Source organism: Scomber japonicus, chromosome 22 (genome assembly GCF_027409825.1).
Source record: "Scomber japonicus isolate fScoJap1 chromosome 22, fScoJap1.pri, whole genome shotgun sequence".
NCBI classification, from domain to species: domain Eukaryota; kingdom Metazoa; phylum Chordata; class Actinopteri; order Scombriformes; family Scombridae; genus Scomber; species Scomber japonicus.
In genome coordinates, this window is record NC_070599.1 from 15,121,154 (window position 1) to 15,148,420 (window position 27,267).

Below are 27,267 nucleotides of genomic sequence, written 5' to 3' on the forward strand. Positions count from 1 at the left end.
TCCATCGCCGCGGTAGGGTTACTGCAGGAGGCCACTTCAAAGCATAGCGCTACAGCTAGAGGAGCCGTCTACGGGTGAGTAGAAGGGACAAAAAGGCTTACAAAATTAAAATGCGATTAAAAAAAATTAACGCGTTATGGATTGCATTAATCTAATCGCGATTAATGCGTTAACGCTGACAGCCCTAGTTAAAACCAAAACAACACCCTGAAAAACGCTAAAACTCTCCATATAGTTGAGGGAGATAATTATGTGTGAGTTTATTGCTGAGTGACCCTCTCACATTACACTCAGTCATTTGAACCATTACTAATATAAAAATATTGATTAGTGCAGCATTAAAGACTGTTTCTACTTATTTTGAGGAGAGCTATTCCTACTCCTGATTGTTGATGTAAGACAGCTCGTATCCTGGCTCCTAAACTACTCCAACCAACATTCCTCAGTAATCTTACATCCCTAGTAACTGAAATTGTCCCTCTTCCTACACACTTTATTTTGTTTTCCCCTCTTTGCCCTTTCTCCCAACAACTAGAGGAAATGACATTACTTCAAAGACTGTGGAGGGGATGACATTTTTTTTCCACACACATATTTGCAATAAAGTCTTTAAACCAGGATGTAGACACTGGCAACAGTTCCCATGGTAACACAAAAATACACTGCTCATTGCTTGGCTTTGTTTCATTCCTTTGGACTCGCCATTGAGCGAAAATGCCACACAAGTATAAGGAAGGTTGTAAAAGTGCTCCATGAACTGTCGCTGGAGTCACTGGGTAAGTTTTTAATTGGGGAGTGAAATCCTCGTCGGGTTGGGCTCTTTTTTTTTTTTCTTCTCTCTTTTTTGATGCTGTGATGAGAATGCCCTTTTGTGTTGTTGTTCTTTTGTTCGACAGGGAAGATGAAGACATTTACAACAGGCTATTTATATGTGAGGATCTCACCATGTAACCTGATGCGCATGCACAGTTCTTTTTTTTCAGCTTCATTACCCTTGCGAAAGTGAAAATGGCCCTGTGGTGCTGTTATGGCTCAGTGGATGGAGCGTGGCTGTAGCACTGCAGCAGCAGGCACCCAGAGTGAAATACTTTTCACGAGAAATAAAGCCACACATTTTTGCTCTTTGGCCTTTTATTTGTCAAGTTGCACTCATTCGTGATCACTGCTGTCATTTTATGGTGACTTTTTGGGATCAGGTGTACCAAGGATGAAAACACCTCACTAATGCGCCCCAACACTTCACACTTTTTTATGAGAATCTTTCCTATAAAATCTATTCAAAATAACCTTATTAAAAAATGTAGCTCAGTGCCAGGGAATCCCTTCTATTGTAGCTCCCACCTACAGTATATTGCTGACATGACTGCAGCTGCTGAACATTATATTACTGCAGTTTTCTGTTTTACCTCCAGGAGAGAAGAATATTGGCACAGAATTATTATGGCAGGAAAGCAGGAGTCTGTAATGTATGCACCATTTGATCACATCAGGCCTGACCACAGTAGGATGTGGCCTAGCATCACAGATTCAAAATTTGATCTGGGAGCAATAAGACCTGTCAGTTAATTTCTCCTGGTGTTTCAACACCTCAAGCAGCTTGTGAAGTATGCTTTCACACCGATTTTATAATGTATATAAAACAAGGATCACTTAAACTTGGACTTTAATTTTAAGGTGATGTTCTGCCCTGTCTAAGCTAGTATACCCAAAGTAAGTAGAGTGAATAGAGTAGAGTAACCATGATCACTAGTTATCAGAAATGACTTCCTGCTAAGTTTTTCTTTTTCATATCTTAGGTGACGGAATAATTCAACAATCTGTGTCAAGGCGGCCTTTCACAGCTCACGGCCCCACATTTTCCCCCACAGCTGCTCTACTTGAGCACAGAAGACAGTAATGAGATCATGCCAAATCTAAATCTAAAATTACCCGCCGTTACACACAGGACAATAATTCACATTCACACATACAGCGTGTTTCGGTCTAATGTATTATTCATGTGTGCTCTGTCTTTGGCCATAAGCAACCCCAGAAGCCTCTCGTTCACCCAAATAAACAGGCCGACCAACAAACACAATGAATTACTCATGATTCATTAGCAATTAATGGCCCTCGTTCTGTGCTTTCATTTCCAATTAGGAGTGCTGAGGGGACTAAATATGTCTGTTGTGAGTGAGAGAATGAGCTTGCAGTCATGCTCTGTTTCTCCGTCTTGTAAATGCCTGTTTATTGTTTATTCCATCACTAACATTTGGTGTGAGTTTGTGTGCATATATGTACATCTTAATTTGGTATTTTCTTCTTGTTGTTTTTTTTTCATGTGAACTTTTCAGGAACCAAAAGCCTGGCAGCCATTCATTTTTGAATAAATCTAATTGGTATACATATGTGCACTCATTTCAATGTCTGTGTCCTCCCGTGTGCCAGGTCAGCACCGCTCCCTTGGCCCAAGCATTTCCAAAGTGAGGAGCTTGAAGTTGGACAGCAGTATCTGGAGCAATGAGCTAGTAGAGGTACATTATATACACACGCAACTCTGCCTTATTTCATTTATAAGGAAAACCACATAAGCCCTTATTTAATGAGTGTCTCAGACTCACAGAGGAATCTTGACTTTCTATTTCCTAGAAGAGAGTGATGTCTTACAACACTTTCAGCTGTTACGTTGACAACATAATGACATGTTGTAATTCTCTGACAGTTAGGGTTTGACATATCAAGAAATGGAAATGCAGGAATTAGCACCATTTATGATGTGTCAGCTTTATGCATGTAGGAATATAGGCAAGTAACAGGTAACTGGCTTACATGGTAACAACATGATCATATCTTTTAAATATAGATTCAAAAGTGAAGATTTCAAGGAACAGGAACACATGAAATGAAAGTTTCCTGTTGCTATAAGGTCTTGCAATGACCTTGGTTTTGTGGAAAGAGTATGTGCTCACTTTTGCATCCTGTACAAAGCCAGTCAAAACATTTTTCTGCTAGTATTTTAATACACTCTCCTCCAGAGCTATCCCCTGCCGATTCCTAATAGGTTAAGACACCTTTGGAACCATCCTAAATATCAGCTTAGATAGGAGTTATTTCCTAAGTTAGGAAGTTGATGACATTCTTTTACTCCTCACCCTGAAAGGACGAAATACGGGGTTTTGGGCCAAATAGCAGTGTGCTCCTAGACTTTTTAAATGTGGACCCTGATCTCCCTGATCTCCATTCAACTCCTACCAACCAACAAACACACAACAAAACAAACACATGTTCTGTCATTACTTTAAGCCAGGGTTCCAGTTAATTTTCTCACATGCAAACAAACAAACAAAAAAGATCTAAACCTATATATAACTGTTTATATTGTTCATTATCTAAGAATGTTGTCATCAACCCAGAATGATTTCTAGTTTTGGAATATTTTGCCTCAGCTGTTTTGTCTTCTTACCTGTTCATTTAAAAACACAATCAACAAGTGCTATTGCCAAGACAGACCATATGTTGCTTTATGGCTTTACAGATGTTCATTTTAAACCCTATCAACAGAGCTACAAATGATTCTCACCTGTATTTGTTCCCTTTGGATGTTCCTTAACCCCTCAGCTCTTCCTGGAGGTGGGAAACAAGAATGCTAACAGTTTTTGGGCTGCTAATCTTCCCTTGGAGGAGGAGCTCTACAGCGGGGCTTCGGCGGAACAGCGTGCCACGTTTGTCCGCAGGAAGTACAGGGAGAGGAAGTACCGGAAGGTCCTCAAAGGTTTTCTGGATTTGGAAGAACTCAATCAGGTACACAGTACATGATCATATCTCATGCTCAGAAGCCAAAGCACTGGAATAGAAATGGGTGTTGTAGGAATCATATTATATGAGATATTAAGTTCCTTTTTTCTGATATAAAGCTGACTGAGCACAGCTATTAATTTTGTTTTTAATATAACAGATTCAAAGTCTGTTTTCAACTTCAGGGGCAATACTTTGTACTTGGCAGTTTCATAGAATTTCAGATCAAGAATACATTGAATTCATCCAATGTGACCATCAAGTTCATACCTGATTGGAAATCTCAAAACATCTTCTGTCAGACCAGCAACTGGGAGATGATGTCTGACTGTGTATTGAAGGCTTAAACTACTGCATGTCCTTAGTAAATGTGTTGTTAGATCTGTTACCTTGACTATCAAGCTACTAGCAACTAGCACAACACTGTCATGACTGGAGAATCTGATTTGATTTCAGCAGTGTTATGCCTTGCTCATTGTTCAAGTAAAACATGTCTCCATTTCTAGACACTGAATGTGTAATTCTGTCTCCAGTTACCCAACTAATTTTCAGTTATGGAGGGAGCAAAGTGCAGCAGAAGTTCACCAAGCATGCAATTATAAGTGGGAACCTACAATGGCTTCATCTGTACTTCCAAGAAACATGGTACATAGCGTACTCCATTAGCTAAATCCACTGAACCAGAAAAAGCCCATATCTCCCTGACCTTTTGACAGTCACTAAAACTGCACTATAAGTCTGATGATGCCAAAGTCTTATCGATCTCAAGTGTAAGCAGGCTGGCGCTACAGCCTTTTTTGCCAGTTTGTGGTTGGATTTTATTGCTGCGGCAAAAAAAATGCCTGTGTTTTTGGCTGCCTCTAAAAAGAGAGTCTTAAATGCATGCTGCACTGAGCCTCCAAACAGCTATGTTTCCACCTGCGTCAGCAGTTACGCAGATCAGCCCCCTTTGTATTGTTTTCTTGACTAGAAAAGGGAGGAGGAAGGAGAGGGGAATGGAGATGTAGAGAGAAAGAGGGAATGAGAGGGGAAAGTAAGGAAGAGATATACCAGCTAGCTAAGTGGAAAAGTGGATTAGGATCCACAACAGAAACGCTTGGGTTGGTTTTATTGCGGCTTTGCTGTCTTGCGAGTGTGTGTGTGTGTGTGTGTGTGTGTGGGAGTGTGTGGCGTGTACATGCGTGTGAACATGTGTGCTGCTCCACTAGAGATGTGTGAATTTGCTGTTATAGCGGTAGTTTTTTGCAGGGTGGTATAGGAAAAGAAGTGTGACAGACATAGAAATGCATGGGGGTGCTTGCCTAAAACGGTCTGGCCAGAGAAAAGAGTGTGTACGTCTGTGTGTGTGTGCCTGTGTGCGTACGTGCATGAGAGGAAGCGAGGAAGTAAGAGAGAAGAGGAGGAGTGGAAGTGGCAGGCAGTGTTTGCTTTCTCTCTGTCGAGTCTGCCTTTATAAATGGGCTCAACAGATTTGAGAGGGATCAATGTGTCGTAGAGCCATTATACACACCATGACTCGACATATTGTGCGTATGCCTGCTAAAATAATAAACACTCTTCAAAACACTTGCCGAGATCTTCACATAAAGCAATAAATCATGAGCAATGTATTTAAAAAATACAAAAAAATTGTTATTTTTAACATAAACAAGGACACTGAGTCTAATCTCATTGGACAAGTTGTTCCAGTTCTGTGTCACAGTTACTTACTGTAACATAAGTACGAAAAAGAAAAAAGCTATATAAAACCTATTCCTCTGGGAGTCCTCTCCAGAACAAAGGCAATAATATGAGCAATTTCCTCATTGACATTCATGCATTTTTGAAATCATGCAATGGCATTTTAACAGGTTTTTATGGACCCAGGGGTCATGAAACTCCTTCAACACATACAGTAAATCACCGTTTTAAAGTGTCAATTGAAGTAATGAAATAAAAATAAAAAAAGGTAGTGAAGTGATTTATATGTGACTGCGCCAATAAGTCTACTTAATCTCATCCATTTGTGCTTATTCTGTTAAGATGCTTCTTCGTTTCATGTCCTCTTTCTATCCCGTTCTTTCTTAGTCCCATGTTCCCCATTAGAAGCTCATATCCCAGTGACCTCCACAGAGTCTCCGCAGGCCACATGACCTAGAGAGTGGGGTGTCAAAGGACCTTCTTATATCATTACTCTCATTCAAACACACACACACACACACACACACACACACACACACACACACACACACACACACACACACACACAGACATGCCGCGCACACATATACACCAACCCTCTCGTGGCTGCAGTAATTGCTATGACATGGAAGGTCATTTCCAGGGACGATACAGAATAAGGCCAGCTTGCATGGGACTATTTTGCCATAATCTGACCCCATCTTGTGTGTGTGTGTATGTGTACATTAGTGTGAATGAGGGGAATTAAATGGATAAATTAACACTGTCCTTTCTATACATTTTATTCTGATGTTTTTCTGTTGATTAAAAATGGACCCATGCAACCATAAATGGAAATAAATGAATCCAGGTGCTTTAACATCTTTATCCCAGTCCAGGTCCTTTGTGTGGGTGGGCTGTTTATGTAGACAGGTAGTTGTTGTGTGTGCTTTGCCTGTGTGTATATGCGCAGTCTCACCGCACCTCACTTTCAGATGGATCTTGCTTGTTTGTGGCAGATCGATGCAGCTTACTGACTCGGTCTGAGTCAGATGAAAGGAGAGGTTGCTCGTAAAAATTCCTCCATTTGCCACTCGACTCCTCCGTTGATCTGCTTTGTTGTGGGTCATCGTGTAGTGTCACATCAATTGACTGGACTGATAGAAAGAGACAAACGGAGACAGAAAATATTTTCCTCAGTCAGACTGTATTCTTCTGTCTCTTTTGTCTCTCCTCTCTTAGCTGGCTTACAGAATGAATCAGGTAAATGATTTTAACAAAGCATGTCTGCATGGCTAGACACTACATATATAAGTTTTCTGCTCCTCTTAAAGGAGTCATCCAACATCATGAATTTATTGAACCAAAAGTTTCTTTTGACAGGCCCTGGAGGCCAAGTGCAAGCCACCGTGACTGAATGCTGATGCCAGTGCAGAGGTGCCTTAAATAGCAGCTCCTCTAATGGCCACTTGATACTGGCCTCTAGAACATTCAGTCTGTATTGCAGTCAAAGCTAAAGCACAAGAAACAAAAGTCAGAAATTTCCACAAGAGGTGAAGAATCTCTTCTCCCATGTGTCTTGGTCTTCATTTTTAGGGTCATTCTTCCATTGTGGAGATATTTAAGAAGTATTTGAGGTGTGTTATCTATGGTTACCGTTTCAGCCTGTCACAGTCTGATGTAGTGGTGCTATTTGCCTGTTTCAACCATCCCAGGCTGCTTTTCCTTCTACTAAATTAGTTTTTTGTGCAAATACCAACAGGGTAACACCCAGTCTGAAAAGTGAAGCCAATTCCTGTATTGCCTTAAACCTGCATTCTCTCTAATGGCCAGCAGGGGGCGACCCGATTGCAAAAAGAAGTCAGATTGTATAAAAGTCTTTGAGAAAATGACCTTAATTCTCACTTGATTTATTACCTCAGTACACAGTTTCCTAATGAGTTTAAAGTAAAACAGTCGATGAAGCAGGGTATGCTTTAGAATGTGGCTACCTTGTGATTGAGAAATTGCTACCACAGTGACCAGTTGATTTCATAATGTAGCCATGGCGTAACCTCCGATTCACAGAGCATAACCGTAGCTGCTGCTATTTCACAGTGTGTTCTAAGTTCACAGAAGTTAATTGTAACATTTTGGTTGCTTAAAATACTATACAGTGCTTGGTTGAACTAAAATACTCTCGAAGGATTTGGCTGTTCAGTTTGGTGTAATGGTTTAAGCTGTGTTTTTGCTAGAAAAAATTAGCATTAGCATTATCATTATCACAGTTAACCATAGACTGTAAATGCACCATGCTTACTAAGCTAGCAGCTAGCACTAGTGTCAGCTTCACCCTCTCGTCCAAATATGGTCACCTCTGGCTCCACATCTGGCATTTTACTTCCATCTTTTTAATCTTCTTTGTTGTTGTTTTTTGATATTTTTTTCTGTTATTTTTATACTGTTACGATGTTGGATATCTACATGGTTAAAGTTTCCAAACTTGAGGTGAACATATTTAAAAATGCTCCTTGCAAATCAAAAGCCAAGGCTGAAAACAGTTGAGTAATGTCTTCTATGACTCTGTAGGGAACTTTCTAACTTGTAAGAAAATATCTTGAGTAAGGTATGAGACTTCAAATATCTAAGAGAGAACTTTGTTATAAACTGGGGCATGAAGTTTGAAAGATAAGGGCATTCGACGGGCAGGAAAGACTGACGAAAGAGTTGCATTACGCAAATTGTGGGGTCCAGCAGTTTTTAAGCTTGGCTCATATTAAAAGTCATCAAGGCTTGACTTTGCTGTGTCAGTTTTAATCATTCTTTGACCATCTGTCTCTAACAAGTTCCCCAATATTAACTTTTAAAATGTAAGTTGTAAGTGTTGGTAGTTTTTTCATTTGTACAAAGTTGGAATTTAGTAGACATTATTCCATCTTTTAATTAGTGTGAAGCGTGTTAGTCACTTTTTAAATATGATATTATGTTTGTGTATTTTAATATACCGTATGATTGTGGGCACCAATGTTTTTTTACCTAAAGCTTTTCTAAATTGACAAATTGCAATGATCTTTTAATATTAAAATTGATAAGGTTGTATGCAGTATAGGACTATCCATACCCTTCATTTCTTTAACTTATTATATCTGTGGTATATTTTATTATTCATAAGTTTTATGTTGTATACATTTTGCACATTTGGAATATTTTCAATGCCTCAGTATACTCTACTGTTGTTATTGTTCTCCGTTCACTATATTTCAAGCCTTTAATCCCACACTTCTTTTCTTGGAAATTGCTAGTTTCATTATATTTAATATGGCCCATTTGTCCTGCTCTTATTTGCTATATTCCTTTTTCATGGGGATTAGAGATTTAATGATTCCCACAGGGAGTATTAGAGTTTGATCTTATTTTAACTTCTCTTTTGAGATCAGCAGGCGGAACTCAATTCTACACTTTATATGGTTTTCTGATGCCGCTTTATAGACCCTTTGTTCTCTATCAACCTGGCATGCACACACAGACACACAGAGCAACAGCAAGCTGCTCCTCCTACGCTCCTCCTTGTAATTCCAGGAATTTTTGCTGGTTAATTGTCTGGGATGTGGAATTGTTAAAGGTATTAATTAGAAAGCTACTTGGAAATGTAATGAGCCCTGACTGCATGTATTCCTATCACAACAGGAAATGGTAAGTGAAAGGTGGACTTCCTGAATTGCCACAAGAATCTGATGTACAAAAGTGCCAACACGAGTTTGATCTTAAATATGCATTATTGAAAGTTTGAAATGGTGTCGAAACCTTAAGGGACCCAGAATAAGCAAATAGAAGGCACTGCACAGAGAAACACTTCATGTGCTCTTGTTTCTTTGTGTGTATAGGCATTGTGTGCAGCTGTGGTGTTGCCTGGCGTGCTGCAGACCATGGAGCTGGTGTTCAGCGGGGCAGATGTTATGTGTGCCACTGGGGATCCGACCTGCTCCACCCCGTATCTCTTGGCACAACGTGCTGGACAGAAGCTGCAGATGGAGTTCCTGCACCAGAACAAACTATCTGGTAAGCAAGTGTGTTTGCCCCCACTTAGTTACTTTTGCTATGCCTGACAAGCTTTCAATTCTTACCTGGTATTTACAATGATAATGGTGCCAAATTTACCACTCAAAATCTGAAAGACTGGATCTAAGTTGGCTAAAACTTGATTACTGTATACATATTTATGAAAGACTGAAGCAACATGACCCAGGCAAAAAATCAGCATCACTGCCTGCTGAAAATGTATGTCAAAGATGTTGTGATCTAAGTAAGTTTGGGGAATCTAACTCTAAATCTGGAAATGGGTTTGCCTATAGTTGCTGGAGCATAAACTTCTTCATAAAGAGTGAGACAGAACAGCTAACATTGCCATAAACTGTGATATAGAAGCATTATTGTTTACCCACAGTGGATTTGTCAGTCCTAAACCTATAAAAACAGATACCATTCTCCAAACTCTCTGGATACCGAGTATTGCATGGAGCTTCTGAGTGTATATTTTTTCACATCGATAGTAATTCATTAAATAATGAAGAGGAAAAGAGTTCTCATTAGAATATATGAAACCTTTCCAGAAACCTTTACCACGGTGAGGTACTGGACCACAGTAAGTGGCTGTGAAACAGAATTATTCCCATATTCTCCTGGTCACACGCTCACGTAAATCTGTGAAAAGGCCTTTAAACAAGGTGTGTGAGTTGGACTTTTACAACCGTCGGCGCCACATATATTCAGGCCATTGTCTTTATACTTTAACAAGCCAATCATGTTTAAAACTGCTGTGCTGCCACGCTTAAAAGCACAGTGGGAGTATTTTTTTTCCCCCCACTGCCATGAATAGGAAATGAAGGAAGAAAAACCCACAAATTTGAAGCCAGCAAGTTGAAACTCTCCGTCTCTCTCTCTCTTTCTCTATATTTTTCTTTTCTCCTCTCTCTCCCCCTCTCTCTTTTACTTTCCCCAGACTCTCCTTTGTATTATCCACCTCATGTTCCCGGCATAGGAGGGACGGCACAGATGTGCTGTGTCGAGCGGCTTCCTCATGACGCGTGTGTTTTGTTTGTCTGGTTCCACACAGGGCCGATGATACGAATGTATTAGATTAAAGGAGCGAGAGAGGCCGTTGGCTGGGGGCCGGGGGGAGACTTTCTCAGGGACTGTATTTTACATAATGTATGTGCTGCATCTGTGCAAACTCGCTGGCACCGAGCCTGTTAGGGACTCTTAATTGCTAGCATAGGTCACCTGGTCGCCGTAGTGATGGCCATTACCTGGAATCGTGCTAAAAGACACACAGACACACAGATGGACAGAACACATTCACATTCACACGTGCAGTATTGTCCATTTGTAATGTGGAGCATACAGACAGTTTGTATTATGTGTCTGGAAGCTGTCATTAACAAACGCACAAATATGGACCTAAACAGACTCTTCCTGTAGAGGTAGATGTCCAACTAAACTTACCAATCACTGCAGGCAAGAAAGGACCTCAGTCAGGAAGGTTACCAAACATCCAAATGCCACTCTGACAGATTTACAGTGGCTGCAGTGGAGATCTTGCCTCAGGGACTATAGTCAGTTCAGCAAGTTGAGACTGTGTATGTCAGTGGTCAGCAGGAAGATACTCTCATAAGTGGAACATAATGTTAATTTAAGGTCAAATGTCACATTAATGATGCCTTGCTTTCATTTAAGAAAAAATATCTTTATACTGCATGTGCACTGAAAACATGCAGCCAATATTTGTTAGATCTTTAAATACTAGCCCAGTATCTCTAGGTATTACTTTTATATATTTATGCATTGGAAAATTCTGCAATATACTGTATGAGTTATGTTCAATATTGATGCTCAGTACAAATGTAGGAGGTACTCCTGGAGCCCCGAGTTGACTCTAAATTTTCAACCTTAACCACCAACTTTTCATAACAGGAGCCATGTATTTGATGCCTAACCTAAGCCATATTTTAACCAAAGTTTCAATGCCACAAACTAAACTTTTTCTTTACCATAATCTTAACTCAACCACACAGTACCTGCCATATGCGGATATTGTAGACATCAATAATTTAGAGTTTTGCTCAGTGTTGTGCATATCAACACAGTGTCTGTTATGTTTGTGTAATACACAGCTTATGTGATTTTTGCAGATTATTAGGTTTATAAATGTCTCAACAAGGGTAATTCTGTTCAGCCTGGTTTGGAAATAACTGCCAATTATTATTATCCTCATGAATAGGTAACATTGCCCTGTTAAGACAACTGTATTGTATCAACATGCACAGCCATTAAGTCCTATGTCCTTGTAAACCATTCACTATATCATACTGTATTGTATTATGTCTCACAGTACATCGTGAAGCATAAGAGTGTTTGTCCAGGTAAGTTTGATCGAGTATGTGACAATATAGAAAAACCTTTATTCAAGAGTAAATGTGGATCCCACACAGTGCTTTAAACCGACCAACCCACTGAGCAACATTACCATTCTTAGAGCACTATGCTTTTTTTCTCGTGCTTAAAAAAGCTGTTTGTAGAAAGAAAAAAAATGAATGCACATATCTAAAAATGTAATTTGCGAAACTACAGTGAACTAGCAGACAATTATGGCATGCTGAAAAGATTAAGGCTCCATACAAAATACTGTCTAAATTCCCTCTTTGACATTTTCCTACTGCTGGACACGTTGTCACATCACACAAAGCTGTGGAAAGTGGCGTCGGCATTGTTTTTTTGCGCACGTGGCTCCCCTGAGCTTGCAGAAAGACTTGTGAAAAATTTGATTAAACAGAAATTGAACTTTTTCAGTTGTTGTGCTCAGTGTTATGTCTGGCAGAAACCGAGAACAATTCAATACCCATATGACACCATCCCTACTGTGTAGCGTGGTGGAGACAGAAGGAAGATAGAGAGAAGAATAAAAGGGAGCCACACACTGTAGCAGTAGCAGCCAATATCGAGGACAACACAAAGTTCTGAGTTGTCCTAGAGCTTTAAAGACCTCAGTCTGGTTGGACACATACATGGTAACATTAGGACAGATTTAAGTTTTTAATTTGCTTCCAGTGGTATCTGCTTTCAAGCTATCATGGTGACTACATGCTTGTTTCTCCCAGCAAACCAGGAACTAGATATTAACTAACACGGTTCTTTCCTAAATTTCCATGGTGGTGGACTGGTAAGAAGTAACCCTGAACAACTCACACTTTTAACAACTGAAGTCTAAATTGGAGTCGCTCTAAGTGGGCAGAAAACTTTGTGACTTTGTCTCTTCACAGAGTGAATCGTGCTCATAGTCTGTGAAAATAAAAATACAGTAGGAACCTTCCATTTCCCTTGGATATACTGTATCAAAACAAAGCTGTCAGCCTATTCCTTCCTGAACTTTTGCACCGTCCCTTCCCTCCACAGCGGCTCATTTGTAGCTCCATTCCCACTAGCATCAGGGCATCCACTGTGTCCTGATGGCAGAGCATTGCCACTTCATTAGCTCCTTCTCGCCGCGTATCTGTGAGTGCGAGCATGTGTGGGCCTCAATGGACCTCGTTCTCCCACCTACACCTGCTCGCCCCCAAAACACCCTGGGATACTGTAAGAGCATGTTCATTTGCATATCCCCATCCCGGGTTCCATAAAAAAAAAGAAGCCAATGGCAGCGTCTAAAGCAGCATCTCTTCGCATCTTCAAAACCCCCCGTGGGCAGCTTCAATGATGGCTCAATCCCTTATAGTCAATGTCTTCCATTGTGCTTGTTTCTTGTATTAGGCACCTCTATCATTTATGACCAGGGTATTCCCACATGTTACAGTCAGGAGACCACATATGCCATACAAATAGAAATTAACAATCAAAAATATGCAGTACATACAGTAAAGGTCAAAAAAAGTTTCAGTAACAGAACATTTTCAATTGATTTTGCCTTTGACGTCAACATGTGCAAAAACAGACTGTCAAATAAAGTTTTTTTTGGCACTGTTAAAAAAACAAAATTTAAAAATAGGATTTAAAAAAAATGAAAAATGACAAAATGAACACACACTGCCAATGTTGATATTTTTCAAGATGCTCTGTTTGGCACAGCAAATCACTTACATGGTGATGATTATGCTACCAGACATCAAATACTGTGCAAACTGTATTTTGATCTGTGTTCCTACTACTTTGTACTTTTTGGGCTTTATTATTGACAATAAATTGCAGTGACAATTGACCGTGGCAGGTTGACCTATTGGTTAGAGAAACACATCTGTAAGTGAACAGTTCTCTTGGCACTGAGATGAGCATTCTGAATCCCAAAAACGTGTCCCACTTTTCACATCTTGCTTTCCATTTTAACAGATATATTGATGATATCTGTGGCTTAAGTGGACTCTACAGACGTATTAACACACGAGAGAAGTCTGCCAGTCTTGTTGCATTGTGTACTTGTGCCACTTGTCCTTGTCCAACCAGAAAGACAAGTTGGTAATTGGTTCTTAAATGATTCAGGTGCAAGATATTAGCCTGCTGCTTGGCTTACCTGCCAATGTACTGTCACACACTTGTTAGATACATACATATAATACACATTTATTAGTCAAATCTTACACTTCTCTTCAAGGACTTTTTTTTAAAGATGAGGTCAACCAATCAAAGACCTGACTGCTTTGATACTGAACAACTCTGAAATGCTAAAAAAGACACATGAATCAATAAACACAACTTGTCATTGAACATTTGCTCACCATGAATCTCGGAAGCTTGCGACACACTCGACTCATTAATATCCACATCTGAATTACAGTACTTGAAGTACTAGCTGAGCTAAACACAAATCCATTGAAAATGTTCACATCAAAGTATGAGGCTACAGTTTTTCTTAACATCCTTTTTTCAGTCAAAAGTCACAAGCAGTTTCTTTTTTTTAATTTTCTGTGAAACCTTTAGAACTGTTGGTTAGGAATTGCAGAGCTTCATATTTTTTTATACACACATTGTCTGGACTCTTATAATACAGAGATTCAAAAAGCAAAATGATGATCTGTTGCTTTTTCTTGGTCTAGTATTGATGTGCAGACATAAGACACATTTAATATAGTAGTCCTATAGGATTTTCAATATGAATAAAATGTCTGTTTTAAATGTTACTTTTTCAACCCAACTCAATCTCTCTCTCTCTCTCTCTCTCTCTCTCTCTCTCTCTCTCTCTCTCTCTCTCTCTCACACTCTCTCACACACTCACACACACACACACACACACACACACACACACCATCAGTCGTATGTAATGGTCCTCCTGGAGGGTTCTAACACACTTGCGTGCACACATACACACACACACCTAGGGATCTGTATTCAACTGCATTGAAAAATATCTAACACTAGAATACAAAAGACATGCATTTAAATGTAATGCATAAAATATTTCACAATTCAGTTTTTTCAAAAACAGTATTTGACAAACAACAATTCATGCAAATTATAATTATGAAGACTATTTAACTTCAAAACTTTGAATCATGCAGTTGTATAGCAATTTAATCATCCACAGCAGTACACAATAATTCATTGCTTGGTGGCAGCGCCTTATCTGGGGGTTGAAGCCCTTTCTTGCCTTTCTTCGACCAGGGTGGGAAATTAACTCTTTAAAATGTGAACATCTACCAGCCCCAGACAGATAAATGTTGTAATTCACCAGCCACCCAATAATAAATCATTATTTTGTGTCTGACATCTACCAGCCACTTTCATATTATACCAGCATTTAGCTGGTGGCTGGTGCTAATTTTTCAATCTGCCTTAGACAAAACTTGTCTCTTTTTTGTAAAGGATCATATCTGCGACAACATTTTACTGATGACCTGACAAGTTGTCCAGACTTCCACCCATCTCCTCATCTTCACTGTCCTCTGTACTGTCACCACTCTCACAGTGTGGAGGCTCTGTAAAAATGTCTGCCCTCTCAGTGTCAACTGGTCTTACCAATTCAATCACCTCCTGAACAGTGATTTTTTTTTTCAGGAATTAGCCATATCTCAACCACAACACCCCTTCCCCTGCTCCTGCCAGCAAATCTGACAGTGGCCAAATGCAACAAACCAAATGTATAAAAATACACCTGCAATACAAAGACCAAAGATATTTAGGAAGCATCTGGCTTTGGACTTTATTTGCTTGCTCTGTGTATGTGTGTGTGTCTGTGTGTATGTGTGTGTTAGTGGTTGAGACACCTCAAAAAGGAACAGAGGTCATCAGTTAATCACATAAACCCCATAGAAATGCATGGAGGCTCATTTTGACACACTTAATGGCTTTATCTCAAACTAACTACAGGTAGATATACAGTATGCATTGCTTGGTAACATTTGATTCAGAACTTCAATTTCAATAATATGTGATTTAAATTAGTGTAAATCTGATATTTAGCATGTCAAATTAGCTTGTTTTGAAAAGGTCATGTGTAGCCACCTATCTTCATAGTTTCCACAGCAAATTTTGTTAGTAATTAATCTGTTAAAATGCAACCAGCAGCCTGTATGTATGTGGATAATAAACAGACCAAAACCACCACACACACATATACACAGACACTACATCAGAGGCCCTGTTTTCTCTTGAGTCCCCATTCCAGGCTGTAGTTAGCCAGATTGCAAAGTACTGACAGTTAATTTCGGTGCCTGTTGACATTTTTTCAGCCAATACATGAACTGTACTCAGGACTTTTAGAGGGGCAACAGGTCACAGAGAGTTTGGGAAAATAAAAGGGCTTTCCCATGGTGGAGTGTCTGTATGTGGATGGTTTTAATTTTGAAGAGAAGTGTTAGTGGATAAAGTGTGTGTGTGGGGGGGGGGATAATAGAAAGTAGTTTACTTTCTATAATCATGGGAATCAGTGTATAATTTTTACACTTGGAAATGTAGTTTTCTGACCTCTTATATTTTCCATCACCACCAGCAGACTTGTCAATGTATCTACTGTATGCTTGCATTGCATATGGTCATGTAGCCAATTATGGTAGCATTTACAATGTGGGCCACTTTCCCTGTGTGTGTGTGTGTGTGTGTGTGTGTGTGTGTGTGTGTGTGTGTGTGTGTGTGTGCGCGTGTGCGTGTGTGTGTGTGTGTGTGTATATGTGTGTGTGTGTGTGTGTGTATATGTGTGTGTAAGCGAGCCCCTCTGATTACCCCACTGTCCACTGCTTGTCGGGGACCACTTTGTGACCGTTGCCGTGGGCGACCAGATGGCTAATTGAGCACTCTGTCATGTCACCTCCCTTCACTGGGGACTGAGCCAATCAGCACAGGCCAGACTTCTCAACTGCCGCCCCCACAGACATCACAGTCCCATCTTAACAGAGTCCAGCTTTAGAGGCCCAGAGGGACTATTTAGAAGGCTCAAAGAGAGAGCCTTGTTACAACTGATACAGCATCAAGCCACTGGCTTATTTACATTCTCCTAACCTGAGTGGTTGGAAAATGTTGTGTGTCGTCTCCCTGAAGTTTGCTGATTAAATTCTTTGTCAGGTTCCATGTATTTATGTTGCTGCTATTGGCAGACACATTCTCTGTGTTACACTCATAGAAAAATTACAGATGCTGCTAACTAACATCACCCAGGCTATATGTCACCCTCTTCCTGATTGGCTCTGCATCCATGGGATCACATCAAAAATATACTGCGCTTGTTAGAAATGGCTACAGGGCCTAAAAATGCATGTCATGCCAGATCTTGTTCATGATTTGAGTAGCTGTAGCTAAACTGCCAATGGGTTGCTGGGTTGTTTTCATTTTGTTACGGTCCTCATTTATAATAACCATGTTGGAAGTCCACTGTCCTTTAGTTATTTTCTCAATAATTGAGATAAAGGTCAATTTTATAAGAAAAACATAATGTATCCCTTAAAAATAGTAATATGCAAGTTACCAGAAACCATGTAGTAGAAGTTATTTCTTCAAGTTCTGTCTTCATCACTGGACTCCGAAAAAGTTGTAAAACTTTGGAGATGATAGAATAATTTTCCGTTTGATGTCAGCTTGTGGCAAACAGACACTGTCAAAGAAAACATTTTTGGCACTGTTTAAACAACATTTTAAATATGGGATTGAAAAAATGAAAAATGACAAAATGAACACACCAACCTGCCAACACTGATAATTTTCAAGATGGCACAGACGTGGTGATGGATATGTTACGAGACACCCAACACTGCAGATACTATACTTTGATCCATCTTGCTACCACTTGGTAACTTTTGCGGTTGTATCATTGATGACAAAATTGCAATAGCAACTTACCACAGCATTGGTTAGAGAAACACATGTGTGGACAGTTCTAGTTATACCTTCAACTCCATAGAGCAGGGGTGTCAAACTCATATTCATTCAAGGGCCACATACAGACCAATTTGATCTGATGTGGGCTGGATCATTAAATAGATGGAGGGAAGGAAGGAAGGAAATAAGAAGGGAAGGAAGGAAAGATAGACAAAAGGAAAGAGGGAAGAAAGGTAGGAAGGACAAACAGATGGCAGGAAGGACAGAAGGAAGGAAGGACAGATGGAAGGAAGAAAGGAAAAAATGAAGGTAGGAAGGACAGATGGAAGGAAGAAAGGAAAAAAGGAAGGTAGGAAGGACAGATGGAAGGAAGAAAGGAACGAAGAAAGGAAAAAAGGAAGGTAGGAAGGACAGATGGAATGAATGAAAAAAGGATAAAGGGAAGGTAGGGAGGAAGGACAGATGGAAGGAAGGACAGAAGGAAGAAAGGAAGGAAGGAAAGTGGGCCGGATCGCACCCCTCGGCAGGCCGGTTCTGGCCCACGGGCCGCATGTTTGACACCCCTGCCATAGAGGTCAGGTCATAAGATCTAGTTTGGACTCATTCTTGGAAGGCCCTGAGAATATTTTAGAAAATTAACATATTATTATTATTATTACCAGTATTAGTATTTATATTAGCATATTAGCTGAGTTTTTGAGTTTTTACTTGACCAGAGGATGTTTTTCTGCTGTAACTTCAACTTGGATTGTTATTTCTTTACTTACTAATAGATACATTCTTTAAATTCAGTCGTGAAGAGTTCAATTACAACAGAAATGCAAATATTTCTTGTCAACTTTCAGTTACACCCCTCAACCCACAACACAAACTCCTATATCCCAACAGGTAAATAAATAATGAATATAACCACCATAAAAAAATATAAATACACATAGTCAAGTAAGCTTTAACTCACAAGACATACACAAGAAGTCAGCAGGAGATTTGAAATAATCCATAACGGGCTTTACTTTCATGTCAGAAATGATTTTGTAAGGTTGGGCTCCAAACAACATTCCATTTAAACCCATCCATTTTTTTTTGTATCAGTAATACTATACAGTCATACAAAAATTATTAATGTGTCTATGAACACAATTAATTAGTTTGACACAATGAGTCCAGTCAAAATATTATAAAGCTGTCTTGTTAAATTAACTGATTGTTTTTCTCTGTGGAATGATATGTGGGACTGAGATGAGGCGTCAGTGGTGCCAGTAATGGGTGGAAATGTCGCTTCAATTTCAATTAAAGTTATTTTACCTTGCTTGATGAGAGAGCTGGAGGTAGTGAAGATAAAATCTCAAAGATATTGCCAAGGCTCTGGCAGAAAATTGAACCCCAGAATTGAAGCTAATTGAATTTGGGAACGATAAGGTGGAATGTGGGGAGCTCTTAAAGTGACCAAGAAAGGATGAGTCGAGGGAGTTTGTAAGAAAAAGGGGGATGGAGGAAAAGTGAGCAAGGCTCCTTATTTAAATGGACAAAGATGAAGGGAGGACAGAGCATAATACTCTGGTCATTTTTAACAGATACAGTACATGAAGGGTTGAAATAATCTTAGAACACCTTATCTTTGACTTTGCAAGAGAATGACCGTGCGACAAAGTCATGACTAAAAAAATACCAGTTTGTATAATCCTGTTTTAGGGTTTCATGGTTAGCTGTTTGTTCCTCGATCTAGGCTTAAAACTAAAGGAGACTGTTCTTTTGAAGTTGTGACTCCTAAAATTTAGAACTCTCTCCCTTTGGATTTCTGTGGACTCTATTGACACCTTTAAAAAGCAACTCAAGACCCATTTATTTAAATTTGCCTTGGTGTATTTTTTAAAATTTTCTATTTAATTTAGTTTTTACTCTGTTCTATGTTTGTATGTTTGTTTATGCTTTATTTCTTCACTGAAGCACTGAAGCAAAAAGCTGCTATAAAAATAAAGATACTTCTTTATTTTTTACCTTTTTATGCTGCAAGTGGAAAAATAGATCACAACTGTGCTTCTGCATTGTTGCCTGCAATCATAGAGCTGGTGGGGCTTCAGTCTTGCTTTAGGAAACTTTAACAGTGTGGAACTTTGAGCAATGACTCCATGTTTTCAGGTTGAAGGACGATCTCTGTAAGAATGGGAAGGGATAGAAAGATGGAATCGCATCTGGGATTAGTAGTATCTTAATCTGAACATGTTCCCACATTCCAAATCCAAACCAATTTTTTCCAACAATTGCATGATGGAAGCTGGACATCTTGACAGATAATATCTAGACTAAGCATGCTGTTCCTACTGTGATACAGCAATAAAGCTGCAGATTGTGGGATCATTGTTAAATCAGACTGAGCTTTTTTTTTCTTCAAATTTTATGATGAACTATGAGTCATTGAGGTTCTTAGACCAGCTGTTCCCCACACACTAAACTTTGCAATTTAACATTAACTTATTTTATTAGTAAAAAACCGTCTCCAACACTGACATATTAACACCTTTTAAGTTGATACGACAAACTTGTAAAAATTAGTAGACTATGCATATTTACACATCTATATACCCAACAAGACTTGAGGCTTTAATCACAAGTACTAATTAAAGGGTCTGAATACTAATGTCAGTGTGGTATTTCAGTTTTTCCTTTTTGATATACTTGCAAAAAATCCTAAAAATTCTGTTTTCACTTTGTCATTTTGGGGTATTGAGTGTTGAATGTTGAGAGAAAAAAAATATTTTAAAGAATGTTAGTTAGGGCAGCAGCAAAAATTGAAAAACAGAAGGGATCTGAATAGGCATGTGATGATAACCGTGTTCAAGGTATACCGCAATTTGAAAAAGCCACGATAACCGAAACCGCCAAATTTCCTGTCATACCGTTCCTAAGGTATGAGCTGTTTTTTGTCTGGTCAAAGACAGAAAGTGCTGGTCAGAAATCCCTCAGGTGGTGCAGCTGCAGCGTAGAGTATCACAACCCCTCACACTGTCATTACAGATTCAGGTTAAATTAACATGTCTGTCTTTATTTTTTTCCTTTTAGAGCTGTAATCGCAATACCGCCATACCGTGAAACCCTGATATTTTTTCTTATGATTATCATACCACCAGAATCTCATACCGGCCCATGTCTAGATCTGAATACTTTCTGAAAGCAGTGTAAAGAGGTTCTACATTTATCTTATGCTTGGATTCACTAAGGGTCAAGGACAGTAGAAATGAAACAGAACATTTCTTTTCTACTGCTACATTATAAGGGGACAACTGTTCACTTGCTCATCGACTGTGTCTTTTCCCCTTGCAGATTTTCCTATACTAGAGCAGTGGTCAGAGAACGCCTCCCTGTCCGACACTTCACTCTTCATGGATGGCTTCCTCTATATCTCCTCTGGCCCTGCCAAGATGACGTTGGACCGCCGCGGAAGAGATGGTGAGTGTAACTGTCGTTTTGCAAACCCCCCGGCAAGGCCAATCAATCCATCAATCCATTTGTAAGCAATTTAAACTGCGTGTTTGTCAGAGGTCTGCTCCAGTTAAGTGCTGATCGATCAATCAGTGTCAGTCTGTCAGTTGTCAAACTGCCAATCGTTTAATCCGTACACCAAACAGTCCAGTCAAAACGATCAATGAATCTGTCTTTCAAATGCATTCTGCATCGCTCCTCTGGGAGTTGATGTCAGAGAGAAGGAAGTTTCCAGCAGTGAATGCACTATGAGAGTAAATTAGGGCCAAGTTAAAAAAATGATTATTACATTATTTTGGTACACTTCCTTTCTAAATCTATCCCTGATGCTACCTCCAAAACATCTCCTGCTTTTGTTTTCTAAGGCAGTTTAAAACTTTTAATCAGGCTCCATTTCACATCCAACTCCTCAGCTGCTGTTGCTGCACCTCCTGCTCTGGAATGGTCCCACTTCTCCAAACAGCTGGAGCGTTTGTGGGGCCCATGGGTAATTAGGAGAAGGAACCGGCTTTGGATGCCACCCCAGGGGAAGGGGGGTTATTGGGAAGGTGGAGGAGTTGTATGGGGGATAGGGGAGAAACGTGGGAGAAAAAGACAGTATGCAGGTGGGGGTGACAGCTTGCAGCTACCTGCCAGTTGAATAAGCTGAATCTCCCGCAACTCAACCAAGACATCCATCTCCATTTCCATCACCCCCACACACATTCGCACACACTGCTCTCATTGGTGGTTGTACATGCTAGCTAATGAACAGGGCTGAGGTCTGGGAAATTGCCCCTTCAGACCAGATGGAAGGAAATTTGTACCTATGTCTCTTGAAATTTTCATTATTTGTACAGATGGAAATCATTTTCATTTCATTTGTCATGTTAATGGCTAGCAGCTTTTTACAATTTGGACTTTTGGCCATCATCGTTATCAGTTAAGCTGATATTGCACTCACCAAAGTATTAGCTGAAACTGAGATAGTTGACATTGCTACAACAAAGTCTGATGGGTTAAGAAACACAACAGTCAAATGATTATCTGAACAACTTGAATTACACATAAAATATAAAGTACACCTATTGTGTTTTACAGATAAAACTGGCTCACCCTTTTGTCTAAAACTGACTGACCGATACAATGATAGCCAAGACTAAGAAAGTAAGACGAGTCTTAATAAACTGGAATTATATTAAACCTGAATGTTTTGGGCCAAGAAACGAACCACAAACATGAAACTTACATATTGTAAACTAGGTGGTAGCAATAAAGACGCAGATGCAGAGCAACATTATTATTCATTTAATGTAGTGTTTCTGACCACCTGAATTAAAAAGGCCAACATTGACTCTGCTTGTTAGCACTTTTGTTTTGTTTTCACCAACTTCAAGGGGAAATATCTGGCAGTTTTGCTTCCAAGCACTTTACTATGTTCACCAACGAGTTGCTAGCTTAGCATAACATACAGTAAAGCTATGAAAAAACTATGCCGATGAGAGTGCAAACCAAAAAAAAAAAAGATAAAACTAAACGTATGAGTTGAAAGATGCTAAAATGCTTCATAGAGTTGAGGTGTGTGGTAAATATTTGTCACCATTTTTGAGTAGCATTTGGTTAACTTTGAATGAGAATTTGTCTTTACTTTGTGATTCCTTGTGTTGTGTACTTTCAAAAAAGGAGCACCATTTGTTTTTAAAAATGCTGCCTTATACAAGCCCATGGGTGAGACAATTTATGTTCAGTTATCTTACCTGCAGAGAGTTCTGTCTCGAGATGGAGTGACACTACAGGTTTCCATTTTGTCGAGTCCCATTTTAGCCACTGTTGTGCATTTTATACCACTCACAGAGACCACTATTCCAAAGTTGTCTCGCCATAGATAAGTGCTCGTATTATTTTGACCAATAAATACCTTGTTATTTCATCTATTATGGAAAGCCGTACAAGTTTGGCTTTTGTGCCTTAATGGTGCTTCAACTGTAGCTGCAGCTGTTGAAAAATTCAGAGGGGTTGGGTTTAAAACTCAATGCATTCCAACTTCTTCAATCACAAGGAAGTGCTGTCAGGACTTTGAGAGCACGGAGGGATGAGGTATTTTTGAATGTACTCCAGGATGCCTCTCGTTCCCAAGCTAATGGTTTGATGGTCTATAGATACACCCAAGCTCTTAATAATTCATAGGCTGTGCTCAGGGCTTAATAAAAGCACTCTGCCATTGCATCTTAAACTTGAGCTTTTTTTTTTTTTTTTTTTTGTAGACAACTCCAATAGGCTTTTGTGCTTTCACTGATGGGAGCAACATTTGGAGTATTACATGAATGAATTTGGCACACAATTTTGGTAATGGTCTTGTCAGAGATGGCAAGGGGGATCATCATGCCTGTCCACCATAATGAAATAAAACACTGCGCCGCTTAGCATTTAGCAACAGTGTGTTCATTGAAGATGCCACTGGGAATATAGATTTGGATTAGAAAAACAACATTCCTTGTTGTTTTGTTTGTGCTGAAATCAAGGTTGAACTGGTTTATTCCCCAGCGTAGAACCAATTTATTTGCTTTTTTGCTGTTCTGTTGAGCTCTGCTCCATATCCGGTATACGAGGTTGATTCCAGCGTAAATGAAGTCTCCCCCCTTAAACAAGCAGACGAGTGACTCATGCTACTCTCACATTAAAGAGTGTGTACATGCTCTGCGTGCATCTCTGTGTGTCTGTGCTTGTGCGAGTCTCGGGAGGAAAAGAGAGACAGTAGGCAGTTACTGTCTGAAATGGTGAGTGGCAGCAAGGAAATGGCACCCCTAATTTCTGATTAGTTTTGTCTTTTCCTCATCAGCAGTGTTCTGTTTTTGCCTGCAACAGTAACTCACAACCGCCAGAGAGAGAAGAGGGAGGGGGCACCGAGAGAGGAGAGAGATACAGAAAGAGAAGTAGAATTATGTTAACACTTTAATTGAGAACACAAATCTAAATCCATAGGAACAGTTCAATTACTTGCTGCTACAAAGCAGGGGTCATGTTTGTGATGGTAAACCAAATCTTGTTTATGGTTTACTTTAAAACATAGTTTTCAAAGAATGTTAAATGATTTGAATTTCTAAGTAGACACATTTATGTTATTCCGTTTTATATTTTATGAGAAGTACACAAAGCCTATTTAAACAGTTTGTCTTAACTCAATATGCTCTTCATTCATTCATAGTACTGTGGCTTTGCTTCCCTATGGGTGAGTAGTACTGTTGCTTAGGCAAGAAATACATGGCAGATATGTGTTTTTTCTTTATCTATGCCATATCTGTCCATTCCTTCCTGTAATGAAGTGAGCTATAATTCTGGCACAGACAGATCGTTCAGATCTATTCAGTTTCTCAATTTCCATTTCCAGCCCCCCTGACAAGCTGTCCAGCAGATGTCTTCATCACAGATATTTTAGCCTGATGGTGAGATAGGCAGAAGATTGGCAGAAGGGGGAGAGGTGGGAGAGTCATAGAGGGAGGGAGGAGGGTGATTCAGTAGAATGGGGCACGGCCTGCTGTTTCGATGCATACTGAAATAGGTGTCTGTGCAATGTCGATAAAAATTGTAGGGGGATTGCGAGTAAATCTGGAGCAGTTTAGTTAAAAAATAAAGCTGGAGACACAGTCAGAGTCAAAACTTTTGAGTAAAAATGTTAATTCTATAACTTGGTCTATTCAGCTGATGAACAATATGAAGGTTTAATGGGCACACTGATGACTTGATTAGTCTAATCAACCTGCTCATCTGGCATACTTAGGCAATTTGTGAAATTTGCTAAATGCTCCAAGTGAGAGAGGAGGTGAGAAAAAAAGCTGAAAAAGAGAGAGAGAGAGATTCCACATTGTAGATTTAGAGGTCTTTCTTCTTCTGGAAAATGTTATGCTCAAAACACTCTTGGCGTACTAACTAATTGGCCCAATTTAGCTGGTGGAGGCATGTCCCACGGTTGGCTTCCGCTTGCATTGTCTCTGGCGACTGGTTGCGGACTCCCGTAGAGAACGGCTGGGCCATGGGGGCCATTGCTGTGTGTGGGGAACAGCTGGCAATAGACGCAGCTGCTTGATTGTAAATCAAGCACTATTGTTCCACCCATTGCGCCGTTGCTTGTGTAGAAGCTAGTGGTATCCCACCCGCTAAGGAAATGCTGAACCACAAACAAAGAAGGAAGACGGAAGCTTGCGATTCGGTACTGTGCAGGTTTTGGATAAAGCCAGTTTCCTGGTGGAATGTGTTAAAGGGATCTAGAGGCATCCATTACTGTAGCAGGAAGTAACTGGTGCCACAGATTCCAAAGTAGCTGAATTACACTCACATTCAGCTTAGTTATACTCATTGCAGCAATTTCACTCTACTCTTTGGAGTGATGATGATGCTGAAATGGCATCCAACATTTTGCCTGGTTTGAGATCTTTAACTTTTAGACCCACCAAGTAAAACATCACATTTTTGCTATCATAGTCACTCCTGCCTTCACTTATTTATTCACGATTCAAAACCTCTGCTTCTTCACCTTGTTAACGCGCTAACCATTTTTAGAGTAATTCTTCAGAAACTGATTGATCTGGCATCGGGCCAATTTGTGTGTCCACCCTGTCTGGACCCATCATCCTACAGTCATTTCCTTCCTGTATTCACATCAGGATTTTTTAAGTGTCTTTTTCACAGCTTTCTACAATGCTGATAAACTATTTTGTCAGATGTGGTCAAGATCTGGTTGCCACTCTTACCAACATGTCAAGTCAAGTCAAGTCAGCTTTATTTACATAGCCCAACATCACAAATCACAAATTGCCTCTAGGGGCTTTAAAATATGGACAGTAAGACAACATCATCTGTCCTTAGTCTTCAGATTAGCAAAAAAAACCCTCCCAAAAACCTATTTAACAAGAAAAAAATAGAAGAAACCTGAAGGGTAGTGCTGGGTAATATGGACAAAATCAAGTATCACAACATTTTTGACCAAATCGCTCAATGTCAAGCATAGATTAAAGGAACATACAGTATATAGAACACAAGTAATTACGTGCTGCAGAAATGTGTTTTATTGTCTTCTTTGCCCTTTCAGCAGGAATCGCTGCCCTAGACAATACCTGTTTGTACTCGCCATTGCATCAGTTCACATATAACTTAAACTCTTTAATAACCTCTGCAACCGCAGGAACCATTATTACGCAAAATGTCTAGATAATGGCATTACAGCTTCTTGGCAGCTTATGATAGCAATTGACTCCAGTTAGGAAATCAAGTGTGCCTCTTAAGAAGATGATTGCGCGAGGGTTTCAGATATTACAAATGAAACCATCCAGTTATTACCCTTTTAGAGGAAGGACAGAGGGAAAGATGGCAAAATTACAGCCAAACAAGTGCATAACTATCCTCTGGTGGGAAAAATGATGGACGTGACATTTTCTGCAAAACCATAGCAATCCAGGGACACACTGGCGCGGAAGTGAAGTGCATTACGGTCTTTTCTGTCACCAAGACAACAGTGCATCCTGTCAGATACTCTCTCTCTCCCACACACACACACACACACACACACACACATGGTTGGTTTCTGATAGAGATGGTGATTCTTCAGCTGCTGGACTAATTTTTTTCTCGAAGAAAAGTGGGGTCAGAGGAACAGTATTTTTTTTAAATGCCACAGTAAGCAAGTAGATATTACTCATTTTGCAGTTTTAAAGCTGTTTACTGAATCGTGTCCAAATTGTTTATTTTGACACAGAAAGAGGAAAAGACAAAGGGAAAGTCAGAAAGAGGCGTACAGAGAGGCAGTGCAAGGGTGAATAGAGCAAAACTGACATCCTCCTTTCCAATGCTTATCACATCCTTTTTCTTTTAACAGCCAGTTGTAGACACTTCCTTTTTTTATTGGAACTATATCTGTTCCTTCAGAAACATCACACACAGTTGGCAGAGGAATGCACAATTAGCATATTCATGAGATGAATACAGTGGAAACTTTGGAGTCGCAAGCGACAGGGGGTGGGTGGGGTGGTGGGCTGTTTGTGTTTGTGTTTGTTGCGGAACAAAAAAAGCAGATGGCACGGTGACTGAAAATCCAAAATTAGGTATGTTTTC

The 27,267-nt window shown here is 39.7% G+C and overlaps 1 protein-coding gene across 1 annotated transcript in view; it reads left to right on the forward strand.

Moving 5' to 3' along the window:
• The window catches only part of arap2 (ArfGAP with RhoGAP domain, ankyrin repeat and PH domain 2), a 133,920-nt gene that overhangs the window by 60,250 nt on the left and 46,403 nt on the right, over nt 1-27,267 (forward strand). The window contains exons 12-15 of the mRNA XM_053342881.1: nt 2,428-2,513; nt 3,598-3,780; nt 9,297-9,471; nt 21,025-21,150. Coding sequence (XP_053198856.1) covers nt 2,428-2,513; nt 3,598-3,780; nt 9,297-9,471; nt 21,025-21,150 — 570 coding nt within the window. The remainder of the gene's footprint in view (nt 1-2,427; nt 2,514-3,597; nt 3,781-9,296; nt 9,472-21,024; nt 21,151-27,267) is intronic.